Genomic DNA, 11,342 nt, shown 5'->3' with positions numbered 1-11,342 from the left:
ACTCTACCGGCGAGTAGTGAAACTATGCAACAAAGGTAGTTCACACACACATGTGTAACAACACGATGACAGCATTGTGTGTGTGCGTGCCCAAAAAGCTCGGAACTATTATTTAATCAATAAACCAGTTAGGATCAGATAGTAAGCACTTTGCTTGACAGGAATATGCATCAACTGTTAAGTAAATGACTTACTTTGAAAGAAAATTAGTTAATTCAATCAATTTTCTTTGTCATGCAACGGCGCGCTCTGCCGGCGAATAACATACTTATGCGTACTGCAGCGGAGTGCGGCCAATCAGAGCTTAGTGCGCCATATCTGTGTGCGTAATTTTATTAGCTGGCCTTTGGCCAGGCCGCGCGCGCGCTTCATTCGCTACCCGTCACTGTCGCTAGTCAGTTGCGCTGTCATGCCATCAATTGTATCGGTTGCGTAAATGGTTTTTGTGCTTCAGCAGTTGACAATTCTTACTACGCAGTGTCGTACCTCAACTCAGTTGTTTTTTAACACTTTCCGTGCCACCATTCGCTACACGGTACGCTCGTTGCCGATTCCAGCGTTTTTCCGCTTTATAGAGGAATAACCGACACTTTCGCTAGTCAGTTGCGCTGTCATGCCATCAATTGTATCGGTTGCGTAAATGGTTTTTGTGCTTCAGCAGTTGACAATTCTTACTACGCAGTGTCGTATCTCAACTCAGTTGTTTTTTAACACTTTCCGTGCCACCATTCGCTACACGGTACGCTCATAGCCGATTCCAGCGTTTTTCCGCTTTGTAGAGGAATAACCGACACTTTCGCTAGTCAGTTGCGCTGTCATGCCATCAATTGTATCGTTTGCGTGAATGGTTTTTGTGCTTCAGCAGTTGAAAATACTTACTACGCAGTGTCGTACCTCAGCTCAGTTGGTTTTTAACACTTTCCGTGCCACCATTCGCTACACGCTACGTTCGTAGCCGATTCCAGCGTTTTAGGTTTAGAGAGAGATTCTTTATTTACTCATAAGAACAATACAGTTCACTAAAAATGAGCTTAAATATTCGATTTTCTTAAAAATAAACATTAATAGCATGATCGCTAGAGGTTTATATTACATTATTATGTATGTGTATTTTTAATTTGGTTTTAAATGCACTAAGAGACTCACAATCTTTCACATTATTCGGTAGTTCATTATACATCCGTGCTCCTTCATACATTACGCTACTTTTGCCATAACCCGTTCTATTTTTTTGAAGTAGTAACTTGTTTGTATTTCTTAAACAGTGTTTAAATTTTCTATGTGTACAACAAATGTCTGAGTGTATTTTACTTCTTAGGATCTTTCTTACAAAAATGCATGTTGAGTAGGTTTATAGTTGTCTTAAGTTAAACAGTTGGACTTTCTTGTATAGCAATTTAGTACTCATTTTATTGTCAAATCTAAATAGTGCCTTAATGGGATCTTTGTAGTTTTTGCAGATTGGTTTTGGCAGCACATCCCCATATCTCGATTAAATAATCTAAGTGTGTTCTCACTAACGAGTTATATATTGTCAAGCGGGCTTTGTGAGGGATGTATGTTGTTATTCTACGTAGTGAACCGGTTACCGAAGATAACTTTAGATCTCACGTATTGTATATGATCTTTCCAACTTAATTTGTCATCTAAATGTAGCCCAAGATACTTTTCATGGTGGGAAAGATTTATAGGTTGGTCATTGATTGTAAGGTTGGTGTGTGTTGGGATGATTTTAGTTTTAGCCTTAAATATTATATATGACGTCTTTTTTTAATTTATTACATTGACACCAATAGTTAAAAAGATTAAGGTCGTTTTGTGCTTGACGGATAAGATCTTCTATATTACGACCGAAATAAAAGAGACAAGTATCATCCGCGTATAAATTTATATGCCCTGTCAGTCCAATTTTGGTGACATTGTTTACGTATATTGAGAAAAGCAGCTGGCCTAGGATAGGTCCTTGAGGAATGCCACATGATATTAACGTCGGGTGGCTGCTGTTGTCACCTATTTTAACAAGTTGTTGTCTTTCAGTAAGTTAAGATTTTGTATGCAGAACCTGTTTTTGCGCTTGGTAGAGGAATATCCGTCACTGTCGCAAGTCAGTTGCGCTGTCATGCCATCAATGCGACAACGAATAGTGTGCCCACCTAGCGGGTCCTGGCACTCAATGTGTTGATTGCTTAAAAATGATTTCTAAAGAAACTTTAAAAGTTATTATCGAAAATGTTAACGATAAGGAAATTAAAATTATACACATTGCTAAGGCTTTGAAACATAAAAAAATATACATACAAAAGCAACATAAACAAAATTTAAAAACCCGAAGATGTAATGATTTCTCTTGCTATGAAACTAATTTTGAAAAAATAAAAACATATTTAATAGAGCAAAAATGTCCGGCATAACCGACTTCATATCGTCAATCAAACCAATTCTACGAGCAACTGTGCAAAAAATTAAAAAAGAAAAACACATTATTTTTTATACGGGGCCCCGCCAAGGCACGCTACGCCACTGGTATATATACAAGTATTGGCTAACGTTATACAAATCGGGTGCACCCAGCTAGCTGCAATCTGAGATATCTTGCTCAGAGTTGGCGGTAAATGATAACGTTTTATCCATATCTGGTTATATCAGGTCGAATAGCCCTATTTATGAGAGCTCGGAAACATCTAGCAATGTTTCACCATTGCCTGACGCCACAATAAGAGAGAGAAAACGACAATCAGGTTCTGTGGAAATTCCTATATCTGCGAGTCCCTCCTACGAACCCGTTCGAGTAGAATGTGACGTTTTCCCGGACGTACCGAAGGTTTCTAAGGAAATATTGAATATATCTAGTCCAGGACGAAACATAACAATTCAGCCAAAATGCTCAAAAATCACCCCAAAAATAGACTAAGTGCTAAAATGTACTGTATTAGAAGGCAGCTTTTCGTTAAAAAAAGATATGTTTATTAGGTAGAATAGCCCTGTTTATGAGGGCTCGGAAACATCTAGCTATCATTGCCCGACGTCACAATCATAGGGCAAAAAATGCAATCAGTTACCACAGAAGAACAAGTGATTGAGCTCTCGGAAACATCCGGCAATGTTTCATCATTTCCGAAAGCCCCAATCTCAGAGAACAAACGACAGTAATTTACCACGGAAAAACATGTGTCTGACCTCTTGGAAACATCCAGGAATGTTTCACCATTTCCTGACGCTACAATAAGAGATGAAAAACGACAATCAGGTTCTGCGGAATTTCCTATATTTGCGAGTCCCTCATACGAACCCGTTCGAGTAGAATGTGACGTTTCTCCGGACGTAGCTACCGAAGGTTTCTCAGGAAATATGCTGCCAAAATTCTCCAAATACACCCCAGAGATACACTCAATGCTGAAATGTACTGTATTAGAAAACAGCTTTTCATTAAAAAAAGATATATGGGACAAACTATTTACAAATGAAAAAAAATTGGACCTGTTTGTGTATCCATATAAAAAAAAGGCATCAATGGAAAAGTAAACAACACGTGCAATTTCGTTGTAAATTACGTTAAATACAAATCAAATTCCAAAATAGTAATCAACTGTGAATGTAAACACGAGAAATGTAAAAAGTTTAAAGTCATACTGAAAAAAGACAAAACAGTTACTGTGCTCAGTCAAAGTACTAATTACTCACACTTAATACAATTAACGGCGCAAGTGCGCGGTGTCGACAGACTATTAACAAAAAAAAAGTAACGTAACATCAAACCCCCAACAGCCAAAAAAGACGACCTTTTGAATTTAATACTTATTTGATACTGTTAGCGATGCGCTCACTATAGGTACATATGTAACTAGTTAAGTTTATTTTTAAGGAAAAGTTGCCATGTTAAATACATACTTAGCTACTAATACTTAAGGTTCAAAATTGTATGACATGTTATGCAAGTAATGTGCACTACGTTGCTATGCGCCGGCGGCAGTCCGCTGCTAGACGCGATCGGTTTAACTCGACCCTGTATCCGAAAGTTAAAATAAAAGTTTCATTGTCAAGTTTACTCCTGCTTTTCATTCCTCGCGCCAGTGCCTACCATTAACAAAGTGGTCTTCGAACCGGATTATGCCGATACACCGAACGCCTTCAAAAATGGAAACGCGTAGTGCGAAGGCACGTCGGGAGCACGCGGAACACATGGCGCGCGAGCAAGAACAAAGAAAAAGTGAGGTTATACCGCCGTGCAATGAAACTACGCCCGAAAAAATCGAGAATCCTTTGGATCCGATGGTCAAGAAGTTTCTACAATACAAATTAAATGCGACAAGCAGCATAAAGTCGGAACCAATGCAGCAATTTAAGCCAATTCCCGACATAAAGCCTGCCGCGTCACATGTGGGTGCCGTCCCGAGCAGCAAGGGCTCACGAAGATCGTCAGCCTCTAAAGAAGCCAGGCGAAAGCAATTAATTTTGGACGCCGCAAAGGAAAAGGCTGCGATTCAAATGGATCTAATTAATAAAACCTTAGACGCGCAACTTGCAGCTCTTAATAGTGACGAAGAGGACCTAGAAGAATACAGTTCACAATTCGATGGCAATGCACCTCTTCGCAAAGATATCAATGCGTGGGTTGAGCACCAAAGCATCCACACGGAACTACCTGAGGAGCAGCAAGCCCCCGACAATGGAGTCACAACGGACGCGCTGCACATTTCAGTTCCAGCACAGATGCCTGCACCTGTGATACCCTCTGCATTCACCGAGCAAGCTCAGCCGAGGCCAGCGTCTAGCTTAGCGCCGCGCGCCGCCGCCGATGGCTTCATGCCGGCAGCGCCGCCTGCGCCCGAAGGTACCGTCAGTGCGCTCAACCAAACAGTGCAATTATTAGCCGGCGCACTTAAAGACCTATCGACCGCTAGCAATCAAGTGCCTAACGCCAGTTTACTCAGCCGCATTAGCACGCCTAAGGACCTACCTGAATTTTCTGGTGACCAATTAGAATGGCTTCAGTTCAAACAGGCGTACCAGGAGTCTACTGAGGTCTGTAGATTTACAGATAAAGAAAATTTATGGAGGCTTCGTAAATGTCTTAAAGGAGCCGCACGTGATGCTGTCACTGCATTATTTATCAGCGCCACGTCGCCCGACCGGGTAATGTCGACCTTGGAGCTACGTTTTGGAAACCCCGACAGCATCATTTCTCGTGTTCTGCAAGACATCAAGAAGCTACAGCCTTTGCAACACGAATATCATAAGGATATAGTTATGTTCGCAGTGAAGGTTCAAAATTTCGTAGAAGCTGTGCGAGCAGTAGGACGCGAGGAGTACCTACATGGCATGAATATCGTCTCCATCATCCTATCCAAGCTGCCCACTGTGCTTATCTCCAAATGGTCGGACTACAGTTTTAAACTTCTCCAAGATGCCCAGAAATCGAGGTTAGTCATTCTATCGGATTTTCTTAATGACGAAGCATTAAAGATTTCTACAACTGCAAGTTTTTTAATAACTACGCGCAGCGATATGTATAAAAACAAATCTAGCGAACATTCATCTTCCCGTACACAAACTGTTTTACTACAAACTGAAGAAGGCGATTTAAAATGTTTATTTTGCCGAACAGCTGTGCATAAGATAACGGAATGCAAACCATTTAAGAAGGCGTTGCGAAAAATACGATGGCAACATGTAAAAAAACATGGTTTATGCTACAAATGCATTATCTCCAAGCATGAACGCGATACTTGCAAGGCCCCTGCGTGCGACAAGGACGGCTGCGGAGCTCCACATCATCGCCTACTACATTATCCGGTAAACAACAGTGCGCGTGACGTCACGGCGGCGCCCGCACCGCTGCCGAGTGCAAGTGTACCGAATAATAGTACCGCGATAAAAGAAGCCGCGCCGCGCGAACCCGCGTTCAAGCCAGTTATGGAAACTTTAACTCATATAAAAGCGACCGACAGCAGAGTGTTGTTAAAAGTAGTACCAGTGCGTGTGCAGGGACCTAACGGTATGGTAAATAGCACCGCGCTATTGGACGATGGATCTTCCGTCTCCTTAATAAGTGCTAATCTCGCGCGACGCGTCGGTCTACGTGGTAATTCACAGACATTGCGAGTTCACGGTGCGTTTAAAGATAACGAACTTGAGTACAAATCGACAAAAGTGAATGTCGACCTTAAAGGTATGGACAATGAGGTTTATAATGTTAAATTGCGTTGTGTTGAAGAATTGAGTTTGCCAATACAAACATTGTCTGTTTTAAAATTAGTTAATTACTCTCACTTAGCTGATATAAAACATAAATTTTGCACCACTGATTCAGAACCTGAATTATTATTAGGTCAAGATAACTTACATGTTGTAATACCTATTCAAATACGGGAGGGCAAATATAATGAGCCATCAGCTACACTCACCCGCCTCGGCTGGAGTGTCCATGGGAAAGTGTGCGTGCCGCGGACTGTCCGTCCGTCCAGGGGCCCGCCATCTGTCGCTGTGCATACTAACCTTTTTATTGCAGATAGCGGAGCAGATCACGATACCACATCAGATGAGTGCCTCCTAAGGGAAATCCACGAAGATGTTAGGCGCTCATTTTTGCTAGATTCCATGGGCGTGACGACGCACGTGCGGCAAAAGGCCGACGACGCCCGCGCCGTCGCGCAGCTGGAGCGCTCCGCCGAGCTCATCGATGGGCGTTGGTACGTCGGCCTTCCGTGGAAGGACGAACACCGCCCCATGCCCGACTCCCGCCCAAACGCGCTTACCAGGATGAAGGGTATTGAGCGCAAAATGGGTAAGAATCCAGGTTTCGCCGAAAGGTACCGTGAAAGGGTCAATCATTTGTTAGAAAATGATTACGCTATGGAACTAATTAACACCGAGGTCACGCCGAAGACTTATTACTTACCTCATTTCGGCGTAGACAACCCCAATAAGCAAAAACTTCGTCTGGTCTTTGATGCTGCAAGTCGGGTAAGTGGTAGCTCCCTGAACGATTATTTGCTCACAGGACCCGACCTATTGTCATCACTTTTAGGTATAATGCTGCGCTTTCGGGAACATCCAATTGCAGTAACAGGTGACATTAGAGACATGTTCTTGAGAGTCAAGATCCATCAAGATGACCAGGACGCGCTGAGGTTTCTGTGGAGAAACAGCCCCACAGAAAACATGAAGACGTACGCGATGACGTCACTTATTTTCGGCGCAAATTGTGCTCCATTTGTCGCGCAATTTGTAAAAAATAAAAACGCCCAGCGATTTGAATCGTCATTTTCCCGCCGCCGTCGATGCCATCGTCAACTCGCACTACATGGACGACTACATCGACAGCCTGCCCGACGAGGCGACAGCGATCGAAATGGTAAAAAATGTCAGTTATATCCACAGGGCGGGCGGCTTTGAAATAAGAAATTGGACGAGCAACAGCGTCGCAGTTTTAAACAGCGTGCCAAAGGAGACCTTAGGCACTGCTGCTGTAAGGTTCAAAGTCGGCCAGCAACATGAGAGCGAGCGTACCTTAGGTCTCATTTGGTACCCTGCTGATGACATATTGGGCTTCGATCTGTCATTAAAACGTATACCGAGCGACGTACTTGAAGGTGAGAATAGGCCTACGAAACGTGTAATGTTAAGAGTAATTATGTCAATATTTGATGTACTAGGTTTTTTAGCACCCTTCACGATTCAAGGCCGAATTATGCTTCAAGAGGCTTGGCGCTTACAGGTGGATTGGGAGGATTACATTCCAGACCAAATTAATCACAAGTGGCGAAAATGGGTCGACCTTTTGAAGGTAATTAAAGATATCCGTATACCTAGGTGGTACTGCACAGCCGCGCGCAATGCGGTAAGGGACAGCCAATCGGCTACAGCGCGTGCGAGCGAAATGCAAGATTGTGTGGATATCGTCGCAACGGCACCTACCTCTCCCCCTGCGACCCACGCACCTACGCACAGTGCTACGAAATGCTACGAGGGCGTAGCGGCATCTACATCTGCTACGACCGCATCGAGTAGTAAGTACTCATATTATAATAATTTACAAATGCATTTTTTTAGCGATGCATCTTCTCAGGCGATGTCAGCTGTGGGCTATTGGCGCTGGGAGGATAACGGCACTATTTATGTTGCATTTATTGCCAGCAAAAGCAGAGTTATGCCGATAAAACAGCTGACTATACCGAAGGCTGAGCTGCAAGCTGCATTGTTGTCTGCAAGACTAGCCAATGCAATTGGAAAGGAGCACAAACTGACGCCAACGAGGCGTTACTTCTGGTGTGACTCCTCAACTGTATTACATTGGATTCGCAACAAAAATCGTACGTATAAGGCCTTTGAAGCAAATCGCTTGGGGGAGATTGACGACCTTACCCGCGTTGACGAGTGGCGGTACATTCCTACGAAACTAAATGTTGCCGATTTAGCGACGCGGGACTCGTTTGATCTAGCCCTACAGAGCGAGTGGTTTAAAGGTCCTTCTTTTTTATACGCTGACGAAAGTCTATGGCCAAAGGATATAATACCGGCCTGTAACGAGGAGGAGACAGGGGAATGCGTAGCAGTCGTCCAGGTGCGTGACGAACCTGCATGCATGCCAGTGCCGGACCCACAGCGCTTCTCTTCGTGGCTTCGTCTCACCCGTGCCACGGCGGCAGTGCTAAAGTTCATCGCTAGGTGCAAAGGTCAGGCGGTCGAGATCGATTGCGCAATGATGGAGCGCGCTGAGATACTTTTACTAAAACACGCGCAAAACGAGTCTTTTGGGGAAGACTTAGCCAGAATTAAGGCGCACGGGGCTTTACATCGCGCAAGTAAGTTATTAAAATTATCACCCATTTTAGACGAACATGAACTACTTCGCGTGGGCGGGCGCATTGACGCCGCATCAGATGTGCCTCTGGACGTCAAGAGACCCGTGATCCTGGACGGCCGTCATCAGGTAGCACGCTTAATCGTCCGGCATTACCATGTGAAAGCGGCCCACGGAAGTCAGGAGATGGTGGTAAACGAAATAAAGCAAAGGTATTGGGTACTTAGACTTCGACCTACTGTAAAACTCGTGACGTCAAGGTGCATGCTGTGCAGGATAACGAAGAGCAAACCTCAGGTACCGCGCATGGGCGATTTACCACAGGCCAGAATAGAATACCATCAGCGACCCTTTTTTCACTGTGGGTTGGACCTTTTTGGGCCAATGGAGGTCGCGGTGGGTCGCCGCAGAGAGAAAAGATATGGTGTTCTATTCACATGCCTCACAGTGCGGGCGATTCATATCGAGCTGGTTGCCTCCCTTACAACCGACTCGCTTATCATGGCGTTGCGACGCATGGCGGCGCGGCGCGGCTGGCCGCGCCATCTGTACTCGGACAACGGTACTAATCTGAGGGGCGCCGACACAGAGTTGCGTCGGTCAATGGAGGCGCTAGATATGGACGTTCTAAAAGCTGAGGGGGTTAATAACAACATGGATTGGACTTTTATTCCCCCCGCCAGCCCCCATTGGGGTGGGGCGTGGGAACGTTTAATACGTTCAGTAAAGACGGCTCTCAAAGTCGTTTTAAAAGAACGAGCACCAAGGGACGAAGTTTTGACCACATTAATGGCAGAAGTTGAGAACATGGTCAACGGTCGTCCATTGGTGCACGTGTCTGTCGATCCTGCTGACGGTGAGTCTCTTACTCCTAATCATTTCCTTTTAGGGTCATCATCGCGACTCCCTCTTGTAGGAGAGTTCGATGATTCTGATCTCAACTTGAGGAAACTATGGCGGAAGGCGCAGAGGCTCGCTGACATGTTCTGGCAGAGGTGGCTAAGAGAAATCTTACCCACCCTCGTGCCTAGGACAAAATGGCTAGAGGAGCGGAAGCCGCTAAAAGTAGGGGACCTCGTTCTGGTGGTAGATCCCAACTCTCCCCGCAATATGTGGCCGAAGGGATTGATCACGCAGGTAATTCCTGGCGCAGACGGACGGATCCGTTTAGTGGAGGTGAGGACGGCTACCGGGACTTACCGGAGGTCCGCGGCTCGCATCGCTCCTATTCCCGTAAGTTTAGAGTGCTGAGTCAGCACTGGGGTGGGGAGTGTTAGCGATGCGCTCACTATAGGTACATATGTAACTAGTTAAGTTTATTTTTAAGGAAAAGTTGCCATGTTAAATACATACTTAGCTACTAATACTTAAGGTTCAAAATTGTATGACATGTTATGCAAGTAATGTGCACTACGTTGCTATGCGCCGGCGGCAGTCCGCTGCTAGACGCGATCGGTTTAACTCGACCCTGTATCCGAAAGTTAAAATAAAAGTTTCATTGTCAAGTTTACTCCTGCTTTTCATTCCTCGCGCCAGTGCCTACCATTAACAGATACATACTACCAAATCTTTGCAAAATGTCAAATCCGATGACACCATAAGGAAAATAAAATCCGAAGCACTCTGTATCAATGACCGATTGAAAAATGATGTTATAGATCTGATTTTATTTCAACGAGGCCACCATAATTACGTTCGAGAAGTTGCATTTCCGTTTACAGTTAAAATACACAGGAAAGAACAAATGTTTGTTTTGAAATCCCAGAAACAGAATGAACCCTTACTACATCTGGATGCCATGGGTAGTGTTGTTAAAAAACCAGTGTGTAGTGAATTTGGTGTCCTTAAATGCAATCGCGTCTACCTTTATTCAGGGGTCATACAAATACCTACAAACAGAAGGATTTTCAGCGTATACGATATGATCACTTCCTGTCATGACACAAACTCCATCTATAAAATGCTGATTGATTTCAGACGGCTTTGTGTTGAAAATAATAGTTGGCCGGCCTTTTCAGGTGTTGTAACAGACATGAGCTTTGTGCTCATCAATGCAAGTTGCCAGGCTTTTAATGAATGTATTCTGTTGGACTATCTAATCTGCGTCTATAACATGTTAACGCACACTAATAAAATCAATGAAAATAAAGAAATAACACCGCTCTACCTATGCTGTGCTCATTTGGTCAAAAACTTCTGCAAGGACATTGATATCAGTAAATTGACGGATGAAAAAAATTTCAAAGATATACTAGCCAATCTTGTCCTGGCTTCGTCGTTAGAGCAGGTCGATGAGTTCATTCGAAATATATTCATCCTGTTACACTGTGTCTGACCCCTTGGAAACATCCAGGAATGTTTTACCATTTCCTGACGCCACAATAAGAGAGGAAAAACGATAATCAGCTTCTGCGGAAATTCCTATATCTGCGAGTCCCTCATACGAACCCGTTCGAGTAGAATGTGACGTTTCCCCGGACGTACCGAAGGTTTCTCAGAAAATATGCTGCCAAAATGCTCTAAAAACACCCCAGAGATA

The 11,342-nt window shown here is 44.1% G+C and overlaps 1 protein-coding gene across 1 annotated transcript; it reads left to right on the top strand.

The window, feature by feature from the left end:
• Nucleotides 1-7,278: 7,278 nt before the first annotated feature.
• Nucleotides 7,279-10,313, top strand: LOC133534399 (uncharacterized). The gene has a single exon (XM_061873488.1). It carries the CDS (start codon nucleotides 7,304-7,306, stop codon nucleotides 10,052-10,054), a length of 2,751 nt encoding a protein of 916 aa, XP_061729472.1. The 5' UTR covers nucleotides 7,279-7,303; the 3' UTR covers nucleotides 10,055-10,313.
• Nucleotides 10,314-11,342: the final 1,029 nt, after the last annotated feature.

The sequence above is a fragment of the Cydia pomonella genome, unplaced genomic scaffold (genome assembly GCF_033807575.1).
Source record: "Cydia pomonella isolate Wapato2018A unplaced genomic scaffold, ilCydPomo1 PGA_scaffold_97, whole genome shotgun sequence".
NCBI lineage: Eukaryota > Metazoa > Arthropoda > Insecta > Lepidoptera > Tortricidae > Cydia > Cydia pomonella.
Note: the sequence above shows the minus strand (reverse complement) of the source record. Positions and strands in the feature narration are given on the sequence as shown.